The sequence below is a fragment of the Agelaius tricolor genome, unplaced genomic scaffold (assembly GCF_023055355.1).
Source record: "Agelaius tricolor isolate 1412-34295 unplaced genomic scaffold, bAgeTri1.0.p SCAF_34, whole genome shotgun sequence".
Lineage (NCBI taxonomy): Eukaryota > Metazoa > Chordata > Aves > Passeriformes > Icteridae > Agelaius > Agelaius tricolor.
This window is the reverse complement of record NW_027269294.1, coordinates 2,776,287-2,801,789: the sequence shown is the minus strand read 5'-3', so window position 1 is coordinate 2,801,789 and position 25,503 is coordinate 2,776,287. Positions and strand designations below refer to the sequence as shown.

The 25,503-nt window shown below is 41.0% G+C and overlaps 1 protein-coding gene across 2 annotated transcripts; it reads right to left on the bottom strand.

The window, feature by feature from the left end:
- Positions 1-1,147: 1,147 nt before the first annotated feature.
- SMARCA5 (SNF2 related chromatin remodeling ATPase 5) lies at positions 1,148-24,106 on the bottom strand. 2 transcript variants are annotated; one of them, XM_071452300.1, is made up of 24 exons: positions 23,730-24,106; positions 21,311-21,385; positions 18,946-19,112; positions 18,241-18,341; positions 17,492-17,592; positions 15,342-15,521; positions 14,840-14,995; positions 14,592-14,723; positions 14,255-14,323; positions 13,770-13,879; positions 12,722-12,948; positions 11,152-11,273; positions 10,911-11,063; positions 9,532-9,668; positions 8,931-9,075; positions 8,426-8,545; positions 8,082-8,192; positions 7,430-7,543; positions 6,689-6,811; positions 5,319-5,451; positions 4,244-4,362; positions 2,918-3,130; positions 2,341-2,451; positions 1,148-1,442 (listed from the first exon to the last, which is right to left on the bottom strand). In XM_071452300.1, the coding sequence occupies exons 1-24, from the start codon at positions 23,871-23,873 to the stop codon at positions 1,377-1,379; spliced, it is 3,129 nt and encodes a 1,042-aa protein (XP_071308401.1). In that variant the 5' UTR covers positions 23,874-24,106; the 3' UTR covers positions 1,148-1,376. The 2 variants fall into 2 exon arrangements, with proteins under 2 accessions (XP_071308401.1, XP_071308402.1); XM_071452301.1 differs by lacking the exon at positions 2,918-3,130 and having other exon boundaries at positions 23,730-24,017.
- Positions 24,107-25,503: the final 1,397 nt, after the last annotated feature.

The following is a 25,503-nucleotide window of genomic DNA, read 5'->3' as shown; positions in this document are numbered from 1 at the left end:
TAGATTAATTTAAAACAAATGCTCACGGTTTCTTTTGGAGTTTTTTTGATAGTATTTGGTTGGTGTTTTTTGGGTGAAAATGGATGCTTTTAAAGGAAGGCTTCAGCATTAAAGCATTTTTCTTTAGGGTATGCTAAGTTCAAGCAGGTAAACTGATTTCTTCAAGGGCTGCCAGGACAATTCAATGTGTGAGATGCTGTGGCCTGGCTGTTAACACTGCTACACGTTATCATGTTGTTGGACTATTTGAAGAGCAAGTGTGATTACTCATCCTGTTCGCAGCAGGTTTGCAAACCAGTCACAGACAAACAGACTCATGTCTCGTGCCAGTAAGAATTGTGCTGCATCTGGGACTCCTCAGCAAAACTGACTTTTCATAATTTCTGTTCTCACAAAGCTGCTGCCTTTTAGATTTGGGTTCTTACCAGGCCAAAACTGAGCAGAGCTTATGAGCATTTGCTCCATTTTGGTTTGTTTGTTTTCTTAGTAGATTCCAAAATTATGCTACATTAGATGATGGCATCTCAGTCAGCAGATGCCAGATACAGCATCAGGAAGGGACAATGTAGGGATCACTCATGCATGGCACTGTTTGACTGGCTCAGGGCAGAATGAGAGTTGCAAACTACAACTGTGCACAGCTGGAGTCAGCACCAGTTCCTTTCACTCCAGTCACAACCGTCACTGCACTTACCACAGCTGAGTGGGTGAGAGAAGGGGTTGTTTCCCACATTTTCCTTGTTCTGTCCTGGTGGTTGTTGGCCAACAGACCCAATTCTGCCATGCTTAGGCCATTCTAATGAAGTGCAGACCTCAGCCTGACTCACCAACCTTTCTTCTGGCTCAGATGTTAAGCAAAAAGTGTTAACAGTTTTGTTCCAATCATTATTCTAAAAGTAAATAACCAGCCTTTCCACAAATTTCAAGGAACTGAATATATTGGTACCATAAGTTCAGTAAAGGTAAAGTCAGAGCCACAAAATTTCCAGAAATAGAGTTTGAGTGGTGGCTGGTACCAAGAAAACACCACTAAACAGTTCTGTTTATCATAATGTTCACAACAACCTAAGATGAAACAAACTGGGGGATGACTAAATAACTATGCATTGAAGTGGAAACAGTAATGAAAAAAAGGCCACAAGAAGCCTTATTAATAAATGAAGACAATTTATTACTTCAAGTGTTAATGGTAAAAAAAATTCAGCACAGCTGTTGCATTTAAAAAAGTGAAACTACAATTAAGTACTATGTTCTAGTTCAATAAACAGATGAACCCAATGTTCTTCAAAACAGTTAAGCATTATACAGTACATCTTATGAAGACCCGTAAATTAAAGAACTACTTCTTAAATTTAGAGATTAAAAAAATTCTGCATTCACAACTTTAGCTTCTTTTTTCTCCCACGCCCATCAGGAGTGCCATCCATTTTGCGCTTCTGTGCCTGCAAGGTAAGATTTTCTAGTAAGTTGTTGTCATACAGAAAGGCTGTGAGCAAGCAATGTGTTTCAAAACAAAGCAGATGGAGAAGATCAACACCCTGGCAGCTTTAAAATATGATAAATTGCAAATGTGGCATTTAGCAAATACGCACATCTTTTCTGTTGTTTTTCATGCTCCAAATCTGGAAGAGCATGATTCACAGAGGTAGAAAGTGTATAAAAACAAGTAAGGATGGTATAAAGCTTCCTATTATGAAAAGGTATTTCTAAATACCCATTTAAATATTCTGTGAACACGTCTAAGAAACTTAATATTCCATCACTATTAACCTTACTGGTTTCTGCACATCTGTCAACTAAGTTGTGCTTTTAAGTTTTTGCTTCAACAGCTCTAGGCAACAACCTGAACAAATGGAGGTAGGAAAATACATAAAAGGTGATATTTTATTTACAAAACAGGCCTATTTGCATATTAGCAATACTTTGAATTTAGTCAGCAAAGAGCGCTGTCAAGCACTTGTGCTGTTTTCCCAAATCTAGCTCTACAGGCGCATTTGTAAATAGATCTGTGGATGATTTAGCAGATTCTATAAATCAAAATGCCAAATACATCCCTGATGTACTTACCAGGGTAAATCTATACAGTGTACCAACCCAGTGATCCAAAACCTAACAAGTTTATCTGCTCCAAAGCATGTGAGCTACACTTAAGAACCTTTTTTCTTCTATTTGACATCCTCAACTGGACTAGCTGAACACTGACATGAACTTTAGGCAGCTTTTAACATTGCCCTCTAAGTTGCTGGTTTCAAATAACTTTAGATATCACTTGTCCTAGACACTTGAAAAAACGCTGTTTTCAAGTGAGTTTTTTCACAGAAATGCCTTTTTAAATCTTACTGAAGATGGTTTTGGTCCACGTTTCTTCTTTTCTGCCTTTTCCTTTTCTTCCAGTTCCATGTTTTCTCTTTCAATGAGTGTGATTAAAGTATTACACCTCCTTTGTAGCTCCTGCATTACACAACATATTCAATCAGTACCTTAGGCAGCCACTTAATGTAAAAATCCTCTTAGAATATTAAAAATGCTGGTGAGTAGGTAAGTATTTTGCTGGATCTTGTCAGAATAACAAAGAAACAATTAAATGTTTCATGCTACTTACTTCCTGGCTGGCTTCACAGGGATGGATTTGATTGCAGATGTTTGCTTTGTAAAAGACATTTATATTTAACTCAAATTGGAAAAGCGTACCTTAGAATTTTGAACTTCTCCTCCCATCTGCCATGGCTACATTTGACACCCGTACAGTTGTCAGAAAGTTATTAAGAGGTAAAACCTTGTTCCCATGCACCTACCTCAGTATTTCAGCAGCAATTTAATTAACTTAATTTAATATTGTGATAGGCATTCATGAACAAAAAGGAGCTATATATATATATATTTTTTTTTTTTTTTAGGTAGATATATATATATATACCATTGCAGTTCTGGACTTGAGAAACCAGTCAAATCTGAATTGCGGCGAGTTTCGGATACATTGTCTTAATTCATCATAGACATTTTCTTTATCAAATCCTAGTTTGTGAAGCATACAGATTAGGAAGCGATCCTCCTCTTCGGTGTAATTCTTCCCTTTATTAGTACCATAGGATATTCTTAGTTGGTGGAAAGGGGCTTTATATCTCCCAATCTGAACAAAACAAATAAGACCACATAAAGCTAAGAAATAGGTCAGAATTAGCATGGAAGTCTTTTGTATAAAAGCATTAAATCACACGAAGACAGAAAACTATAACTTTAAGGATCTCCCATGCTAAGTCTTCACAAGAAAATGACTTTAGGTTCAGAACAGTGCATTTATCAAAGCTATCTAAACAGGCAAATTCTGGTTTCGACAATAGACAGCTTTGTCATTCTGACTAATGGCAGGCTTTCACTACACTTAAAAACAGGCAAGACTGGTCAGGATTCAAGTGGCAACGATCCTTTTGGACAAAAATCTTCAGGAAGCGGTAAAGTCAGAGTAAGAGTAAAAAGGTACATGACAGCTGGCACGTGGTTTGGCTGCCTTCTGGTTTATTGACTCTGACACTTCTTCCCTAGAAGACAACTAACTCAGCAAACCTGAAGTGGGGAGAAAATTGCGACAAAATGTCTTAATTAACTATAAATCTCTTCACTACCAGCTACTTGGTGAAACACAAACAAGAACAAAAGCTTCCTCTGTTGGATTAGTCTTTTTTAAGTGCTCTCTAAAATCATGTTTCTAACTCCGTCTTCTGCCATCTCTACCTGTTTCTACTTTACTCCAATTCTCTCCACCTGTTTTCCTATGTTTCTCTCCCCCCTATTGCTCTACCCACCTACCTCTCTCCCTTCTCTTCCTCCATTTCTCTCTCTCCATTCCTCTCCATTTTTCTCTCCATCCCTCTATCTCCCCCATTTCTCCCTCTCTCCATCCCCCTCTCTCCATTTCTCTCTCTCTCTCTTAATTTCAGTTCCATGTGTCCAGAAGGAACTGTGCTCCTCCCCAAGGCCTGTACTATGTGGAGTTACACAGCGCTCTGAACTGTGTGCTGTAATACAGAAGACTGTTACAAACACCAGGGTAGACCATAGCTAAGGGTGTCATCACAGCACTTCATGGGATGGAAAAGCCATAGGAAGAAATTGCTGAGTGTTATGCAAAGAGGCCACTGTCATGCCCAAGATGTCTTCATACATCAGCAGCACTGGCCAGACAGGGGTCATGCATCTCCCCTCAGTGGCACCAGGAAAAAAAAAGGAAACTGAGCAAACCCACCTTTGTATCGAGAGCCTTTTTTATGCTGATTCGTCTCTGAATTCTAGCTTCTCCTCTTTCAATCTGAGCCATGATCTTCTCTATGTCTTGGAGTTCATTGCATCTTTCCCAGAACACAGCTAAGAAAAGAACAACTTCTTAGTATCTTATCATGCATTGTAAAAGTCAGAGGTTTAACCTTAAAAAAAGGATGCTAGCTGTTCCTTTTACCAGAGCTTACTGCTGTGTAACAACAGACATGCCTTGAGCTGGTAAGAAACCTTCCCTTCCAGCTACCATGTGCTGCAGTAGTACAAATGCTGTTTTGAAGAGGGTAGATATAGGAATCTTCAGTTTAAGTGAGGTACAATACAGGCCAGTAAGACTTTTGTGTGTCAGTCTCCTCAAAGGAAACAAAGCTTCTTCAAATGAAAACGGATGTAACAGAATACAGTTTTATCAAGAGAAGCAAGAGGGCAACTGAGCGCCCGAAGACAAGCAAGTGCCTGAAAGACCATTAGGTGTTTAAATAAGGGGTTTTTGTAGAAGATTTTTTTCACATTTTCAACTTGCTCTATACCTCTAGAAATGTAGTGCCAGGACTTTGCAGCTGCACTACAGTGGAAAAAAATCTCTTCTAATGCGAGGTTAAGATTCAGGTTACCAGTGGTGGCTGTAGGTTCAATCGTGATGTATTTACTGAGTTCTGCTCTCGAGGAGGAGGTAAAGGTTAACTTCTCATTAATGAATACAAGGAAAAGGGAAATCTCTTCAGCTAAGCAGTGTTTCTCAGCATTTCCCTTTGCAAAAATTAACAAGAAGTGAAGACAGTGCTGCCCAGTTAGATTCAAGATATAGTGAAATGGCTCAGCAGGAGTTTACGTGTGCATTTTAGTACAGCCTTAGTTGTGCAGGGGGTAATGATGGTCAAAGACAGAGCAGCAGATCCAAAATACATCAATATAATTCTACCCCAAAAATCTTAAAACAGCAGTGTAAGAAATTCTCAGCAGTAGGATGTTACCATGTTCTCAGGCAGTTCAAATGAGCCAAGCAGAGTTAGATACTCTCAGAGCTGAGTACAGAATTAAGTTACCTGAATACTCAATGACTTCCTCTGGGGTTTTTCCTTCGACTTCTCGTGCTATATTTTCAATGTCATCACGGCCCCACTTCTCATTGGCTTTGATGAACTGGTTGAAATCTCTCTTATTCCAGTTAGTGAAGCCCTATACAGCAATCAAGAGGAAACATTGCACAGAGGTTCAGGATTTGTCCATCTCCGAATTTGATTCAACCGGCTTCTTGAAATTGCCTGTAACACTTCCATCATTCCACAGTGTTAAACCTTTTCTTTCTCTGCAGTTTAATTTAGTAGAACTCTTTTTATACTGCAGTCACTGTAGTCTCTCTATTTAAATACTGCAAAATGACTAGCACTAGTTCTTTATTTACCTAGTAATTTCTGGTAAGTTTTCAGCTGAAAAATTAATCCTTCCTCCTAATAGTCTCTCTGTGGGATTACTTTCTAAGAAAAAAAACTTGCTCAAGTGAAAGTAGTGTAATGGCTTTTGTTTTGTCAAAAAGGCCCCCCAAGTGCCTCACAGACACCCTCAGCCATTGCATCATTGCAGTGACCGCTGCATGGTCACTCTCCCTCAGAAGGACTAAAGCCACCTTGTGATGGTGATTTTCAGCAGAGACACAAGTAGCACTGCTGAAGTCATGAGCCAAAGTAGGTTCATTTCATATTACCAGTAGCTTTTACAAGTAGTGGGAAGTAGCAAGTTCTGCCAGCCATGTTGTGATTTAGCCACAGCTTACTGGACTGTACTGATTCCTGACCTCTGTGATTCTGGTGTCTCCACAGTGAGCTGTTGCAGCTCATTACTACGCAAGCAAGAAATCCTGTCCTGTAATTCCGATCCCCTGCCAAAATACAACGTGTAAATAAAATATCCAAATAAGGCATATCAAGCATTCACCTGGTTTTAAATTATTTAAATATACAGGCTTCCTAATTATATACCTATTCAGCTCACACCCTCTTTCAGTGAGGGGAACTATCCACTACCAGATGTGGTTTAGGAAAACTGACTGTTCAGACCCCAAGATTCACTTCCATAAGGGTGTGAAACTGAGGCAGAATATGTGCATTAAATCATGTGGAATCCAGCACACCCAGCTCTGCAGCCATTCTGCAAGGTTTCATGGAAAGACATCACAGTCTATAGTGAATGCCAGACTAGGATTCAGGAGAATCCTTGGTGCACATTCCTCAAAGATATCCTATGACATAGGCCTATGACAAACCTAATGCTGGAAACTCTTTTCAGTCTGAACCAAACTGTGCAGATGTGTTAACTACGGCACATGCCGATCAGTGACCAAGAAATGCTCCCATAATGCTGTGAAACACAAAACAAGCTTTGGCTGATTTCAGTCTCACTGAAGAACCGACAATACCTGGGTTAGAAGTTTCTCTTTTTCTTCCAGTTCTTCATCATTAAGAGGTTCAGCCTCATCAATCTTAAGTTGCTCTTCCTTTTGTGCTTGGGCTGCATTTGGGAGATCAGGATTACGAGGTACCTGAAAGGTTTTGCACTTTGTAAAACTGAATTAATTTTTCACAGATAATTACTAATTGTCACCTTTCTGTTAATATAACCTAATAGTTTCTACAGCTGAACATGATTTTATTTCATTTAAATTACTGTGAAAGGCTGGAAAAGTACTTATTCTCCTACTGTTGCATTAAACTGTTCCATTGCAAGAATTTAGGGAATAACACAGAAGGGACTGGACCTTAAAGATCACCTCTTTTCCAAGCCCCTGCTATGGGCAGGGCCACCTTCTGCTTAGACAAGGATGCTCAAAGGCTCGTCCAACGTGGCCTTGAACACTTCCAAGCAACTGCAATGTGGGTCATCCACAGCTTCTCTGGGCAAATTGTGCCAGTGCCTCACCACACTCACAGTGAAGAATTTCCTTCCAATATCCAACCCAAACCTGCCCTCTGTCAGTTTAAAGCTGCTCCCTTGTAAAAAGTCCCTTTTCAGCTTTCCTGCAAGCCCCCTCTAGTTACTGAAAGGCTGCAATCAGGTTGCCCCAGAGCCTTTGCTTCTCCAGACTGAACAATCCCAACTCTCAGCCTTTCTTCCTAAGAGAGGTGCTCCATCCCTCTGGTCAAGGAAATTCTTCAGTTACCTTGTAACCAATTGTTTTCCTGTAGTAGAGAATCTCTTTTTCCAACAGTTCAAACAGGCGAGGAGGAAAGAACTGGAAGTCCTGTACATTTGGCTGTTTTGGAGGCCGTGGAGCCTGAAACACAAAGTTTGCATTTGCTCCCTTTCACATCCAGAATCTGCTTGCTTGTAAGAAGCAATTTAAGTTTATGAGCAAACAAAAAGCATTATTGTTACAGAAATGCACTGTCTTAACATGGGGGGGAAAAAGTCACACCATGCAAGACACACCAACCACCACAAAGAATTCTAAAAGTAAAAGAGCAGTGAGAGAAGGGGAAGAGAGGTCTTTTGGGAGGAGGTGGCTGGTGAAAAAGTCACACGTGTTTAAAGCATTAATCTTCCACAGGAAAATTTACAGCTGCTTAAATAAGAACCAGAAAAAACTTGATCTTAGCCTCCCTAACGTCTTACAAGTTTCATACTGTTCTTATTTTTTCTCACAGAAGTTTGTCTCAAGTCTTTTGGAAATTTTTTCTAAATTTAGATAGTCCCTCCACTTTATAAAAGTGAACAGAGCAGTTTTTATGACTCAAGACCTATTTGTTGCTTAGAGCTTTAGCCATTTACCATACATATTGAAAAAATTTATTTCTTTTGATTAGTCAACTCACCTTGGGTGCTTTTGGTTCACTGACTCGAAGAGCCTCTCTGAAGTAAGCATCCACAGCATAATTGGCTTTTCTTTCTCTTTTAGGTGGTTCAATCCACTCTGTAAATGCCAACTATAAAAACAAAACCCATCACCCCCAAAACCAAAAATTAAGTCTTGCAAGATCATGAGACCAGCTACAAGTTTTATGTAAAATTAGATCTACATCTACTTCATTATAAGTGTTATAAGTGTTATTTAAACTATTTTCATAGATGACACTGTATTTTACCCAATACCTCTTAAAAAAGTATGACTAAAACATGCAATTCAATGCATTCCTCCAAAAGAAACTTAAAACATTACCTTCTGTTTTTCTCTGTAGTCTTCCCCTTCAAAATTATACACGCTAGATTCAGTATCCATAGTAAAATTCCTAAGGGAGCTTTCACCCATCTTTGAAAGTTTTTCGTTCATTTCCGCAGTCTTGGACAGGGGATACAGAAAAGAATAGTAGCCATTTGGATGGTACTTCATTATTTAACATCTCATTCCCAGATAGAACGGGAGCCATTTTGGAAGGCACGTCATTATTAAACACCTCATTCCAGAAAGGAGCCACTCTGAAAGGTACTTCATTTTAAAACATCCCATTGCCAGAAAGAAGAGGAGCCATTCTAGGAGGTACTTGACTATAAAACATCTTATTGACAACATCAGAAAAAACAGACACGATTGAGTAACACAAAAACCCTCTACAGCAAAAACCCCTTTTCTCTCCAGCTTGGAACCAAGTTATCATCCAGAGACTCACTATCTTGCCATCACATTTAAATCTACAGGTGAGCTTCCCCTTTTCAAACCTTCTCACCTTCTTTGCCCCTCTTTCCAAAATGTGATCAATATCTTCATCTGTAATCTCACTATCCTTTGAAGCAAACACGTGTGTTGCTCCATGTCTGATCATTTGCAGCATTTCATCCTTTCCAAGTTTATTCAGGTTTTGATCCACCAATCTTCCTAAAGATAAAAATGCTTGAGGATAGCAACTCACTAAAGTTTATGTTATGGAAGGAGCAATACAGGATTTTCTCCCCCTTATATTTCCACATACAAGCTACATATTACTGATTCCAAGCAAGTCAACTAAGGTTACCTTACTTTTCTCTGTCTATTAGAAAAAGGAAAGGCATTCATTTAAATTTAAAGTGAAAGAAGAAACTGAGTGCTTTAAAAAGTCAAATCTGACTATATCCCACTAGGCAGGTAAGCAAAAAGTTAGTGAGGAAATGCCTACTCCTACAGTAAAACAAATTTCCAAGTGGATGAGGCCTTTGCACATGAACTCCCTTCAGAGTTCAGATGAGGCAAAAGCAACACTCCCACTGGTTCTTACTGGCTGATTCCACCATGATTTACAATGGGAGAAGAAGGGAATTTCATCCTAGATCCGAAGTGCCTTCATATAATACTTGCCTTGCTGGATGACTATGGAATCCAGGCGCAGTTTCATTTCTGCACGCTCCACTATCCTTTCCTCCACGGTATTGTCTGTAATAAACCTGAACACACGGACAGTCTTGGTCTGCCCAATTCTGTGCGCTCGATCCTGCCCAAAACAGTAACAAAAAAGTCAGCACTTGCCTTCCAGCATGACTACATAATGAGGTTTAAGATCTTCATTATTTACAGCACACAAATCTACAAAACAGAACAGCACAGGTTACTAAAATGTTTACAGCTATCCATGGCTACCCAAGATATTACATTTTTATCTACATTGCAGGTTTGGGGTTTTTTTTTTCAATAACACTGACAGTGAGTGTGTCTCTATGTGTCATAGCTAAAAAACAGCAGGATTTGGGGTTTTTCATTAAATCACACAGAGGAGAAGATTTGGATGCTTCTGACCTTAAGCAACCTTCTGTAGAATCAAAGCATGAAGAAATCATCTCTCTGCTGACCAAAAGCTGCCTTTCTCAAAATCCTTCAGTAGTGCCATGAATAGTTCAAGAAAAATACAATAACCCTGCCTCTCCTGACTAGTGAAACATGAACCACTGTGAGAATCAGTATTCTCAACACACACCTGTAGTGGGAGCTGGTACTGCCTCATTTGAGCTATTAGACACCAGTTCCATCATTCTTTTGAAGTGATTTTTGCTAGAGTACTTGAGACCCACAGGTTAACTGAAATAATTTAAGATATTTCCAAGACTTGTCTCTGAAAGGCCTCATTTGTCAAAAAAAAAAGCAAAACAAAACAACCAAAAATCCACTGGCAGTTTTTAGATAGCTTTGCTTTCTTAGGTGGTCACTAATGTCCTTGACATGTATCCAGGATGGAGATGCATCCACATCCACTTAAAAAAACCCCTAAGGATAGTTACTAAAATGAGATCCTTTAGTTACCATCACCATAAAAGCAGCTTTGAAAAGTTTAATTCAACTTTTCTTTATCTCATTTTCAAGATCGCAGGAAAAACAGTGAAAACACATTCACCTCCACTCCCCACAACAGTAAAGCTTTAGCTTTATAGTTCTGGGATTACCAACCTAGATTTAATTCATTTTTACTTACTCAAATAGGCTATTTGCATTAAACAATACTATGAGGTGTAGCACACACCCAGCATTTCCCACTACATAAAACACTGTATAACCCAAATGTGACTGAGGACTAATGGTTCCACACAGTGGAAGCTGCACTTGAACTGAAAATTAGTCTTACAAATCCTGCTCCTGTGCTAAAATGGGAAAATACCAGTTTATTTTGGAAGTACACATTTCTAGCAAAGTACTGTGAGAAAAAGAAAAATAAAAACCTCATAATTTCCATCTGGAATCTTACCATAGCCTGGAGATCTACTTGTGGATTCCAGTCTGAATCATAGAGAATTACAACATCAGCAGTAGCCAGATTGATGCCAAGACCTCCTGCTCGTGTACTCAACATGAACACAAATTTTGAGCTGTCAGGATCATTGAATGCATTAATGGAAGCCTAAATCAATGAAAAGAATGTATCAGTTAAACAAAATGTTTTACAAGTAGTATTTTTACATAAATACAATCCCTGAAGTTGTAAATACCTGTCGCTCATTGTGAGGAGTTTGTCCATCCAGTCTGCAATATTCGTAATTTCTCCACATACAGTAATCTTCCAAAATATCTAGAACTCTTGTCATCTGACTGAAGATTAGAACCCTTGAGCCTGTTTGGGTAAAAAGGTTTCTTATGCTTTCACCAAAATGTAAGATTAAACAAACTCTCCAAGTCTGCACTACCAGAAAAGGAAGGAGGGCAATTCCATGTACTAAGAAGAAAAGTCGTTTGAATTTCAGACCCAAACTACAATGCAGGGCTGCAGCTGCTGCTGCCACAGCACATCCATGCCATAGGACACGTTTGTCTTACCCTGATATGTCACTGTCTAATTAATGGCTGGCTTCTCCTTTTCATTTTGTGTTGTACTCCTCAAGAAAAAGTTCCCAGACATGGCAGAGTTAGATGGTAACACAAATATAAAAACATTATCAAGTATAAATAATAAAATTTTGAAGTATTTGATTGTTTTGGATTTAAGATCTCTAGAAATAAAGTGAATTCTTCTTAAGTACTTGTCAGTTTACTTACCTGCCAAGAACAACTTAAATAAAAAAAAAAAAGAAAAGGTTCAGTACTTCATGCATATACACTCAACCATTTCCAGTCTACTGGAGAAATTTAAGTAAAACACAGGATATAACAAAGTTTCTACTTCCTTTTGTCCTTTGGACTCAAGGGTTAATACTGAACTCTCTTGTTTAAGATGCTAATTTGATTTGAGACCAGTCCAGTATTAATTACAACACCTCATCAATAAACCTGATATCAGGAAGAAACCAAGATCAAAAAAGCACAGTAACCACTGAATTGCTTGGTTTTCAGTCTTGAGTTATACAGTCACAGCTGCCTGGATGATACCTAGATACAAAGTACAGTTTACTTCTATACTACAGAAGGTTGAGGTTTGGACGTGGTTTTGTTTTCCTGCAAAGTGTCCCCACTCACAAACCTACATCCAACTTCTTTAGCAAAGTTACTACTGTAAGCATACTCAAAAAATAGTGAGCTAAAAATTTATTCCAGTGTCAAAAACTCTGTTGCAAGTGACTTTTACAGTAATCCATTTCAAAGCTCAAATAACTTTAAAACAACTCATGAGTTCCCCCATGTCTGAGTGTTTATAGAATACACAGAAAAACCTCAGGTACTGTTCAAAATCACATCCAGCAAGAAAGACCAACATTTCACACAGGATTTGACTTGAACTATGTATGAGGACTCTGAATCTGAAATGGTCCTTCATGGCAAATCAAAGGTGTGGCTAAAATACTACATAATTATATTTCAGATAGCTAAGAAAACTCTGAAAGAAAATCTAAAGCCCCAATCAAATGATGTTTTTATGGTGTGAACTTAGCTGGGATGAAAAAATGGGAAAAAAAAAAGAAATCAAAACACTTCAACACAAAAAGCCATAATGGACTATTGATCCAAGCTGGTATCGTACTAGAAACCAACAGTAATCCTGGCTAAAGTCCGCTGGCTTTTGCTCAGAATACACAAAAACATTACTGAACCAAAAAACTCTCAAAACCCCAGAAAGGAGATGCATACCTTGTTCTTTCAACTTAGGCAGCAATTTGTCTAGAACTACCATCTTGCCACTGTTAGTGACCAAATGCATGTCTGTTGTGTAAGGTGGGCCAGGCTCTGCTCCATCAAAGAGGTACGGGTGATTGCAGCATTTCCGCAGCTGCATCAGGATGTTCAGCAGTCTCATCTTGTCCAGCTTCCCAGCTGAGTTCAGGATATCTATATCCTTCATCAGGATTCGGGTATACCTACAGCAGGGAAAGAAAAAAACCCTTCTGTTCACTCTAAAATGAAGCTGGAGGATGACTTACAAGCTGCATCTTTTGCTGGTGCAGAGGGAGGAGGAGGAAAGGTTTGAATACATGTAAGCCAGGAAAAGCCTGTGGGAGACAGAACCTGCCCTCACCATCATGGCAGCCATGGGACATGGTTTGGGTGTCATTCTTTTGCCTCTGGGCAAGTCAGAAATGTAGCACAGACTCACAGAATCGATTGGGTTGCAAGAGAACTCTGAGATCATCAGTTCCAACCTTAGGCTAAACACCACCATCCACTGGGTGTCACGTCCAGCTGTTTCCTAAACACCTCCAGAGATGGTGAATCCACCACCTGTCTGAGCAGTCTATTCCAATGCTTGACAACCCTTTCCATTAAGAGATTCCTCCTGATGCTTGACCTGAACCTCCCTTGGTGTAGTTTGAGGCCATTTCTTCTTGTTCTGTTGCCTGGGAGAAGAGGCTGATGACCCCCTCGGCTGCACCCTCCCATCCAGGAGTCGTGCAGAGCAAAAAGGTTCCTCCTGAACCTCCTCTCCTTTAAGCAAGAAGTTAAGCAAGTTTTCATAAGTCTTTAGGCTACAAATACTGTCTAAAGCTCACCCTTCTCTTCATTTAATCAGGTAAATCTCCCTGACATGCATGGTTCTGTCATAGCAGTGTCAGAAAGAAACAGGAATAAACTGGGAGTATACCAGAGAGAATAAATTGAGTTCTACACAACCTCCAAGTCACAGACAGCACATTCCTTCTGAGCCTGAACCACAGCCCAGTCAAGCACATGCATTAATTACCATTCTCGCTGCATTTTGCTGAGGCCCACATAAATTTTAACTTCCTTCTTTGGAGGCAAGCTTTTCTCCACATCAGCCTTGATGCGACGGAGAAGGAATGGTCGTAGCACCTGAAAGAGGTTCACCATTAAATGCATTTTGGAAACTGAAACACTGATCAGGTCAATGGATGAAGCAAAGAGCAGATATTCTCTGTCACAGATACATGATCTAGTGTTAGACAATCTGAAAAAAAAAAAAGCAACCTATATGGAGAAATTATTTGCTATACATAGGATATACATGTGCTTTATTTGAAAGACTCAAAGATTAGGTCAAAATGATCTTTCACATGGTTCTGTGTCCTTGGACTTAATTTTGCTTGACTGAAAAGTTGTGGAATAATCTCTCTCATCCTAATAGTCTATCATAAGAAGCATGAGAAGAACTGTTTGGGATTTAACTTAGGTAAATGTAACCCTTGTATAAAAGGCAAAAGGACTCACCATATGAAGGCGCTCCACCAGTTTTTGATCCCCTAGACAGTTGTTGGTATCAAACCACGAATCAAAATCCTGTATCAACAAAATCATTGGTTTATAAGAGGCTTCCTTTCAAGGTACAATAGCATCACAATGGTGAACAAATACAACTCTCATATGGCCAGGAAGTAAAAGAACAAATTACCTTATTTGGCCTATTTTATGAAAAGCTTTATAACAAACATTTCCAACTCAATCTATCACTTATCAGTAACTGACACCACTAACTATACATATCCAGGTCTACTCTCAAATTGGGAAAACCAGCAAAATTAATTTGATTCAGAAACAAAAGACTTACTTCAGCTGAGTTAAAGACATCTGGCAAAAGGAAGTTGAGAAGTGCCCAGAGTTCATGTAAATTGTTCTGAAGTGGAGTTCCAGTTAATAGCAGTCGGTTGGTAGTCTTGAATTCCCTTACAATTTCTGATAACTGAAGGACAGTGAGACATGACCAAATATCAAACATATATATTTAAACATTACTAGTCCCTACACCACCACCTAAATAACCCACACAGATCTCCTGTTTAGTGTAAAACAAATTACCTTTGATTTTTCATTTTTAATCCTGTGGGCCTCATCTATAACAAGGTATCTCCAGTTGAACTTTTTGAATACTGACTTCTCTTTGATAAGCATTTCATATGATGTTACACAGACATCCCATTCTCCAGGCAGCAACACATCTCTCACAAAGGCAGCCTAGGTAACAAGGTGACAGCTGGTAACTGAGGCTTTGTCAAATTTAAAGCAAAAAAACCACAGCAGCACTGTTACAATTTTCCTGGTTTAAGTCTCATGAAGGCAGTGTCTTGTCTTCATAAAAAGAGACTGCAAATCTTTGAACGAGAAATTATGAACATAAAGTGATGAAGCATTATCTGGGCAACACACATATGAATTCTAAGCTGGTTAACCTCCAAGTAGGCAGCACTGTAGGTCTTAAACCACTACAAATCCAAGTAATGTCCCTCCCCAGGAAGCCAAGGGAAAGGACTGCTGGATTTACACAGGAACACACAGGAAAAACTACCACATCCAAACTTACTCGCTGGTCTTTGTCACCAATCAAACAAACTGCTCGAAGGGTTGGTACCCATCTCTTGAATTCATTCATCCAGTTCTGCAGAGTGGACTTAGGAACTAACACCATGTGAGGTCCAGGAATGTTTCTGTAGTGTTTCATATAGCCAAGAAGAGAAATTGTTTGCAGTGTCTTCCCAAGACCCTGTAAGACACATGAATGTGTTAGAAAAAAGAAAACCTCTCAGAAAACACCTTTGAAAATGAAAACCCAAGAGTGAGCTCTGAGCTCAGCACGGAAGGCACAGAAGCGTGAATGAATGAGGGAGCTACAAAAAGGGTATCAAAACATTGGTTAGGGAAAGCTTGCAGGGCTTCCCCCATTTCATAACAACAAAGTAGCAAAAGTATCACTTTGAAACCTTGGATTAAGAAGTTAGAATTTTGCCTTACCTTTCAAGTAAGACAACGTGTTAAAAGTAAAAGGAAACATTATTTCCTAAAACTTTATTTTGTAGACTATGGCGTACTCAGGTTATTTAGAGGTCAAACTTTAAAAATTGGACTTAGTTATTCTCTTAAACTTGACATAAAAGTGAATAAACTAAGAACCCTTAGGAATTTTTAATTTATTCAGTTACTTAAGTATTAATATTAATAACACTGTCACCACAATATTATATATTGTCATATATGCTGTCATATTTTGTATAGATTATGTTATTAATGCTTCATAATCGTAAATATGTTCTAAATAATTTTTAAAAGGAGGCTTCCACAGGCCAGAAATGACATCAGGTCCTGTGAGGCAAGAGCCAAACAAGTGTAAAAAACTGCATATCTCAAAGAAGAAAACAAATACTGAAAGTCTGGTAGAACACGATATCTTCAACATATAATTTTAACTAAAAGAAAACTGAGGAAGAACTGAAAAAACCAGATCATTCCTATACTTTAAGTAATTCAAAAATATGATTCAAATGCATGGGAATTAAAAACCCCAAATGCCATCAGCACAAGTAATTTGTTTCTAAAATTCAAGTCTCTGTCTTCAAAAAAACCAAAATGCACCAGGTACAAGAAGTGGAAAAGTGTTTATAGGCTGTGTCAGATGTGTTAATAACTTAAAAAAAATTAATACCTAAGAAAAAACAACAAAAATTTTAATAATAATATTTAATATCTTTAACACAAAATGGATATTGGAATACCACAAATCCAAGGACTCATAAAGCCTCTGAGGTGTTTTTGTTAACACAACCCTCTCCACTTAGCCAAAAAAATCATCTATTCATAAGCATGTATGTTTAACAAGACCTTGATGTATTTTAAAGTGAAGCATGTTACTAAACAGTAATTTAAACTCTTTTGTCTCTAACTTATCTATAAGTTTTATTACACAGAAATTACAAGATAAAGGAAATGCAATACACTGAAATGAATTAGATTTTAGAGTTTTGTTTCTTCTTTTCTACTCCTTATGAGAAAGAGATACATCTCAAATTATTAAGGGGACAAAAACACCTGCCTTTGAAACTACTACAACTTCTTCTGCATTCATCCCTTATCTTTTGGGGAAAAGGAATAAAAAGCACACAGTTGGCCAATGCCAACTGAAATGCCCATGGTCATGATGTATGAGAAATTTTAACACAGCTGCCTAGGTACATCTATCTTTGCATCATTTTTTCAAGAAAATTCCCCCTGCTGTAGCTGTTCTGTGGATATCAGTCCATAGAGGACACTCATATCCTGATATCTACACATGGCCCTAACAACAGGAAGTGTTTCCACATCTGATGCTCTTTTCATATATGACACTCTCCTCACAAGGGCAGCTGAAGAATACCATAACAAAACAGCTGCAATTTAGAAAGAAAACAAAGGACATGCCATTCTGTGGAACAAGTCCCCTCCACCAACTTCATGTTCCTAAAGGTTGATGGATTCCCTTTCCGTATTTTTGAAACCTGCCTGCATGATTTATTTGAATTAAAATACCTTTGACACTTTCAAAATTATTGACTTCAAACACAGTAGAAAAATAAGACTGGCAAACTATATATTGCATTTTGTGTTATTAAATCTCCCATATATATACACACACTGATGGACTAAAATGGCATTGTACTGCCTGTGTTCTTAAGTGATCCTAAACACAGGCTCTGTGCATACCATTTCATCTGCCAGGATGCCATTGATGCCATTTTCATACAGAGAAATGAGCCAGTTCAGTCCTCGGATCTGGTAATCACGCAGCTTTCCCCATTTCACATCTAAAAGACATCAAAGAATAGATTAAAAGATAGACAAAAACTTGGGAAAGAACTTTACCACCTGTTGGCTGCTAACTGACAATGATTACCAAAGCTACAGAACAAACTCAAGTAATAAATTCATGTAATAAATTCAAGGACAATGCAGAGTGGAGACAGCAACATATTAATTTTGTTTCTGCAAGTTGCTGCAACAGCTTTGTTTTCTACAAGGACCTAAAGCACATAGGAATTCTAAATCCATCATCATTGTCAAAATGAGAACACAGTCAAACATTAAAACAACAGAATACTGAATACCATTAAATGAATTGGAAGCTGTTAGGTGCTTTATATCAGAATATAGATTACATATGTAAAAATAATAAGATGACAAACTTAAAAACTCTTTCTTATTAACTGAAACATAGCAACTGGATTTCTAAGGGACAAGACTCACTGGACCATCTTTCTGGACCAGAACAAAAATAAGCAGTTCCTCAATAATACATTCTGTACCATTAGCTCAGTGCTCAGTTCCTCCCTCTCCTGTCCCACCAAATTATTTCACTCTCCTTGGAGAGTATGCAAGTCAAATTCATTTTAAACATTTTGAAGAAAAAGAACAGGGGCAAAAAAAAAAAAGAAAAAAAAAAGAAGGAAACACACATGATGGAGATTCTTCAAATCGAGTGCAGACATTTGTTGTCTTGGAGCTTTCTGTTAACAGCTCCTCATCCTCTTCCTGCTCTGTTCTACGGTGCCGATAGCTGGAAAAGTCCAAGAATGTAGTAAGTTTTTGGACAAATTTAAAAGACATCAAGTTGCTGCAAAATTAAATCTCATGTAAACTAATGTATATACTGCAATACAGAATGCAAACACTCAAAGAAATTTCTGGCAACATTCTTCCCTAGAATTCATGTTCAGCAGGCTCAAATACCAGCCCAAAGTAACTGGACAGGGATTAATGTGTGCATCAGTAGTGGCCTTTGAGACAGGGAACAACAATGCATTTAAGTTCTGCTGCACCTGCCAAACACTGCAGCCACACAAGCTGCAATGAAGGCAATCCAAATTTCTAGACTTACAATATTCAAGCCGCCTGCAAGGTGTTGCATAGTGATGCTCTCCATGAGCTCTTACAATTTAAAGCCATGACTGCCTTACTTTTCTGCCCCTGCTTTTCTTCATGCTGGAAAGCATCAACACAAATCTCTTGTAACTCCTTGAATTCTTAAGCAATTGTCAACTTACAGATGGGCAGTTGAAAAAAAAAGGCACACCCACAGACACAGGACAAAAGCTTAGCAAGTTCAACTTCCACTTTTAAAGTACAATAAAATCTTATTTATAGTACGTGTCATCACTCACTCGCCAGCTGACAGTAAATTCTGTTTCTCATCCTTCTTAATTCGTGGACGTCCAGGTTTCATTTTTAAAGGTGAAGTTGGAGTTTTCTGAGCAGCAGGCTGAATGAAATGAGCAAAGAGCTCAGTCTGCTTCAAGAGATACTCAAATCTGTTTGCTCTGTCTGTTTGCTGGTGACAAAGGAAAATTAAATGGAACAAGTGAGACATTCCAGTATGTATTAATGCAAAAGAAAAAACAAACAAATATTTTTCCATATAGATTCACATTACTTTATACACATCACTACAACACCAAAGAAGAGATGAGTAACATCAGTATACCTGCTGCTGACAGATTCAATACTCTTTTGTGGGGCCAAGGCTCATCTTTGCTATGCAGCAAGGTCCAAGCTGTGAGACAGACCTGTGGCCGATCTGACTTTGGCACAAAGATTGCCCAAGTCTCACTAGATAAGGCCAGACTCCCTTTAACAACTTTATTCAATCAAAAGTGATAGTCCCACTCCCAAGAAATTTTCCCCCACACATCACACACAGGATTCTTCATTGTACTAATTCATTTCTAACCAAACTGGCAACAGCTGCTCCCTGCTGCACTGATGACCTGCCTGCTCAGCGAGATACAGCACCTCCCTGTGCTGCCAGATAAGCAACAGAGCTGGCATCAAAGGGGACAGTGAGGACAGAGCAGCTCATAACCACAAGCCAGAACATCTGTTTCAGTAGCAGAGACCTTAGATATGCTCAGCCTAACTCATCAGGCTGCCCCTTTGATAGGAGTTGCTGTTTCTGCTGTGCAAGAAAAATTACAGCAGGCAGCACTGGTATCGGAAAGGTTCAGCTTCGTTGAGACAGGCTCCATTTGGCATCAACACGCCCTGCCAATGCTACACCAAAACTCTGGACAGACAAACAGGCCAAAAGCAGCTGCAAGGCCAACAGTAACCACTGCGACATGCTGCCACAGCATAACCTGGTATTTAGCAACTTGCAGCACAGCTACAGGAAGTCAGTTATCTTAGTAAAAAGGAACATATGTTCCAGGCTTCTCCAAGAGCAATGGCAGCTCTCTGAGTGTTTTCCTTCTTAGTGTGAGCAGATCCTGCACTATGGAAGAGACAGGAAGACAAAATATTAGAGTATAAAGAGACCACAAAAGAGACCTCCATGTGCCACAGAGGACTTGGACTCACTCTCAGGGTATTTTAAGCTTGAATGACACAGCTACAATCCACATCCACTATATTGAAGTTTTCCTGTCTATTCTTCATAGGTTGTGTTTCTTTACTTTGTAAGTTTCTGAGGTTTAAATTAGGTAAGATCTCACTACCATCCAAATTGCTGACCCTTTTTCTTTTTTTTTTTTTTTTAACTGGCTGTACAAAACAGAAGTAGAAGAGATGCAGACTGCATTGCAGATGGTTCCTCATTCTAAAATTTAAGTAAGGAATCTTCTACAAGTTTTGGCCCTGCACACACATCCCCACACTTGCTTTCACTGCACTTGAGGATGTTCTTTTAAGGGACTAACAAACATCATCTATGTCTTTAAGACAGCACACAGAAAAGAACAGGCTGTACTCTGCAACCCTGAGCTATCCTTATACCAACAGAGACACTCTACCCATTTTCTTTTTCAATGCATCTCTAAAACACAACTGCCCTTGTTACTGTGTCTGTCTAGAAATTAAGGAGACAATTCCAAGTTCACTTCCTCCAGTGTGCCACAAAGTAGCACAAATAAATATGCAGAAGATGATGGGGATATTTTCAGTGGAAAGAAGAAGTAACACAGGAAGCAGCAAATTTTAAAAATCAGTTTCACTTTCCTATGAAGAAATTTCACATGGAGTCGCAAATTACAAACAGGAAAAAGGCAAACAGGGAGCAACCAAAAAAGAAACTGCACTGAGATGGTAAAGCATGGGCAACTCCATCTCTTACATTATAAAAATTATGAAAAAGAAAAGAAAACCAATGAAAATAACAAATTTTCTCCTTTCTAACCTGTGAAGCACAAAATCAGCACCCATCTTCAAAAACCTGAAAACTCTAATTAAAGCTTCACAAAGAGATTCCTAGAGAATCTTTCCATTTCTGACTGAGAAGCTGAATGCTCAACTCTTTATAATCCCCCCTGCCCACAGGATGGACTGCTCTACAGGTAACTTTAAAATGATGAAAAGGAGAATGGTCCCAGGAGTGTTTTTCCGCATATTTTTTGTTTCAAGTTACTTAAATATTTTTTAATACCTAGACAAATCTTTATAAAATCCATTTAAGATATTTCAAACAATATTATTTTACTTTTTTAAAATAAGTGCATAAGTACTGAACAGCTGTACACAGTCCCATATATTACATACCATTTTCTCTTCATACGTAGGATCTGTTTCCTGGATTTCTTTTTGCTTTGCCAAAGACGCATCATCAAAAGACTCCTGAGATGAAAAAAAGAATTAAGAAGAAATATTTCTGAAAAAGGGAAGATAGCCATCTAAAGGAGAACAAGCTTGTCTCACATTGTATCAAAGCAGCAAAAGCTGGCTGTAGCACCTGATGGTGGACAGACAGTAGTCAGCTCTCTATTATTTCCTATACAATTACCTGGAGATGGATCAAGATCCCTGCCACGGGGTGAGGGACAGAGCTGATCCCTAACCTGATTTAGCTCCATCATCAAAGCATCACATCCATGTGAATGAGGGAGACAGCTGTGGTCCAGGAGATCAGCATGCCACTTCTAGGGTGCTGAGCCAACCCCCTGCTGAAGCTGGCTCTGAGGTGGACTGTCAAAGTACTAGCTCCAGGCCTGAAGTGAGGGTGATTTCAAGGTTTTTGCCAGATTACCCCAATCCCTCATCTCTCTGTATTAAAGGAACAAATCTAAACAAGAATACACACTGCACTTTTGTCCTGAAAGCTGAGGAGGAGTTTATGAAACTGTATTTTTCTCCTATGTAGTTCAATAAATTAAATAATGTTTATCACCCACGGTACTACTAACAACAGTACAACCAGCTGGCTGGGAGAGGGCAGTCCTCCCTCATTCCCTTCCTGCCAAATCTTTAACATACTGCCTTCAATTACCAATTCTTTTGGATCAAGGCTTTTTTATCCTTGTCTCTTCTGTCATTAGGTTAACACTTTCCACATCATCTCCCATATGCATTTTCATCTTCTGTTGTTAAAACTAAAAGCAGTGAGATGATCCTTCCCTGATAAACAATGCTAAGGTAACATATTACAAAATAACTCTTGAAAGGGTGAGAAAATGAAACAAACGAGATGCTTTCAAGTGTTTATTAACCGTCTGTTTATCTGAGCCAAGTAAGAATGGGGCTAAATTCAATCTTTACTGGCAAATACAGAACAAAGGAACAGGAAAAGTAAGAAACAGATGAAACAAAGGCTGGCAAGAAACAGGATGTTTGTCAGTGGGTATTTCCTCTGGCAGGTAAAGCATGTGGAAACAGAAAAATCCTAACACAAATGTTTAATTCACTAGTCAAAATATAAAGAATTGAGCATAAGAAATTATGGCTAAAGCTCTTCTGAAGTCACAACCAAATCCTCTTATCCCTCACCGGTCCGCGCAAACGCCCAGCGAGCACAAGCAGAGAGAGGACCGTTGGAACTTCTGCTCGCAATTCCCCTTTCTCCCACAATGCCCAACCTGGGAAGCACAGCGGCAGAGCAGCACGGCCATCCGAGCGCAGCATCTGCTGCACACATGACAAAACCTTGCCATTTAGCTGGAGACCGGGGAAAGGCAGTCCTTCAAACGCTCACGGCTCCAAGGCATTCCAACTCCAAACTTCACTGTATGCCAGGAAATCCCTTCCCAAGGTAAAAAAGGAATGGACTTGGCAAGCACAGAGAGCCCTCGCACACAAGCGCCGCGAGAGCACGCGTTGCTCAGGCTGCACACGCTAAACTCCAGCCTGGAATTGCCCTATTTCCACAGGTTCGAGCAAGATTTATTTCCCACAGTACTTTGGCAACTTGTTCATCCGAAAAACATGGCATTTGCAAATTTATTTAGAACAAGTAGGCTGAACAGCCCAGCGTGACTCAGGGTACAAAACACCCAGCGCTAAAAGCAGGACCGACCAGTTTCCTGCTATCATTAAAGAAACAACGCTGCGATAGAATTAGCATCTCCAGGCAATCACTTCCAACCCCTTGAAATTTCTGGAATATATGCACCTGTTGCCAAAACACCCCCCCCCCCCCCCCCCCCCCCCCCCCAACCCTCACACCGTCTTCCTCCCCCTCAAAAGAAAAAAAAAAATAGAAAAAAGTTTTGAAGCACTTCAGCAGACAAGCATCCCTCACGCTTTTTAGACGCCGGGCTGGCTCGCCGCTGGAGCAGGAAGTGCACAGGCTGGGCAGGGTCTCGGGGAGGCAGGAGCAGACAGAAAGGCTGCGGGTGCGCGGGGGGCTCCTGCCGCCCGCTTTAGACAACAAACAAGCGGCGTGACCCGGCCGCAGGGCTCCCGTCCCCGTGTCCCAGCGCCAGGATGAGCGGGGCTCTCAGGGCCCCTGCGCGGCGGGGAGGGGGCGCCGAGGGACGGGACGCCCCCAGACACCCCCACCCCGCCGGGCCGCGCTCCCGGCGAGAGGGAGGGCAGAAGGGAGGGCGGCGGGACAGGAGCGCGGCCTGGCTTTGCCAGGTGCGGCCCCGCGGCCGCTCCTCCATTGTCTCCCGCGGCCCCACGCGGCCGGGGTGTCCCACCTGCCGCCGGGGGAGCGGCGGGACCCCGCCGGGCCAAGCCGACTCACCTCCATCTTGATGTCGCCCCCGGCCAGGCCGGCGGCGCAAGGCGGCCCCGTCCCCGCGGCCTCGCTGGTGTTGGCGCCCGGTGGCAGCGGCGGCGCAGGCGGCTCGTCCGGCTGCGGCGGCAGCGGCGGCTGCCCGGCGGACATGATCCCAGCCGTGAGGAAACGGCGCTCCGCCGAGGCTCGGGCTGGCGTCCGGCGGGCTGAACGCCGCGGGCAGGCGCGGGCGAAAACCGGGATCCCGGCAGAGGAGGAGGAGGAGGAAGAGGCGGCGGCCTGCGGTTCCCGGAGCGCGGCCGGCGGACGGAGCGAGGCCCGGCCCGGCCCGTCCCGGCGGGAGCCGCCAAGCAGCGCGCAAGCCGCGCCGCGAGCCCGCGCTCGCGAGACTTCCTCCCCCCGCGCGGCGGGGACGGCGGGCAGCGAGAAGCGCGCGGCGCCGCCGCCGCCGGTGGGGGCGCTGTGGCCGGGAGCTCCCGGGACGGAGCGCCCTGGGATCTGCCGGGATCCCACCGAGGCGGCGGGGCCGCTGAGGCCGGGCAGGCAGCGGAAGTCGTCTCGGTAACTGCGGAGTCCTCACCTCCCCGAGATTTAGGGCTGTACAGGCAACATCGGGTCAAATCTGGGCAGGCATCAGGTTCCATACCCTGAGTAAGATCACAGCATATTCCGAGCTGGAAGAGACCCACAAGGATCGTGGAGTCCAGCTCCTGGCCCTGCACAGGATAGGCCCAGGGGTCACACCCTGTGCCTGTCAGCATTGTCCAAATGCTTCTTGACCACAATGCTACTGTGACCACTTTCCTGGGGAGCATGTTCCAGTGCAGGCCCAGCCTCCCTATGGGGGAATGATTTTTCCTGAATCCAACCTGTGAAAAATGCGTATTATATGATTGGCTTTTCGCAAATATTAAAATGAATATTGTATGTGTTAGAACAACATAACATTAAAATAGAAACGATGCGATGGAAGATACTTTTCTACCTACCTCAAGGAGTGGATAAGATAATCAAGAAATACTTCACACAGAAATAACAGTAACAAGACACTAAAATCCCAAAGAGAAGAATTACTGCCTCCTTATCGGGAAGAACCAGGCTTCTTCCACCTCCTTTCAGACTGCACGGAGCCAAACCATGATTTACAAGATGGGGGGGGGGGGGGGGGGGGGGGTGTGACAATAAACAGAAATTGCTTGAAAGGAATGTTCCTAGTTTGAAAGGAATGTTTGCATCATGTATGAGATATAGGAATATGCAACAGGTCTTGCTTTTAAGGGTTAATCCTTTGTTAGCGGACATGGTTTTTTAGGAAAGTATCTGAATGTTGGTCATTTTTTGCTTTTTTATTGTCCTTTATTGTTCTGATTGTCCAAATTCTTATTGCTGTAATTTGCATTATTTTTATAACCATTTTATTACTATTAAACTTAAAAATTTTAAACCAAGTGATTGGCGTTTTTCACAAACCTAAACTTCCCCAACACAACTTGAGGCCGTTCCCTCGGGATCCTGCCACTGTCACCACAGAGAGGAGCCCAGTGCCTGCCCCTCCTCTTCCCCTCAATCTATGCCTGCAATGGGGTCTCCCCTCAGTCTCCTACAGGCTGAACAGACCAAGTGACCTCAGTCCTGCTCTCAAGGCCCTTCACCATCTTCACAGCCCTCCAGGAAAGGCTGAGCAAGCACCTGAGGAGGTTGATGGAGCCAGACCAACTTTGTAGGTACAGAAGTACAGTTTTACAACCACCTGAATACAACAACAGTGTCTGCTCCCATC

What these genes read in the sequence shown, in the direction of transcription:
- SMARCA5 (XM_071452300.1), bottom strand. Translation starts at nt 23,873, where the DNA reads ATGTCCGCCGGGCAGCCGCCGCTGCCGCCGCAGCCGGACGAGCCGCCT. An exon ending in TTAAAAATGAAAAATCAAAG is followed by an intron (nt 14,724 to 14,839) that starts GTAATTTGTTTT and finishes ACTGTCCTTCAG; the next exon opens with TTATCAGAAATTGTAAGGGA. An exon ending in AAGTAGATCTCCAGGCTATG is followed by an intron (nt 9,669 to 10,910) that starts GTAAGATTCCAG and finishes TGTTTTGGGCAG; the next exon opens with GATCGAGCGCACAGAATTGG.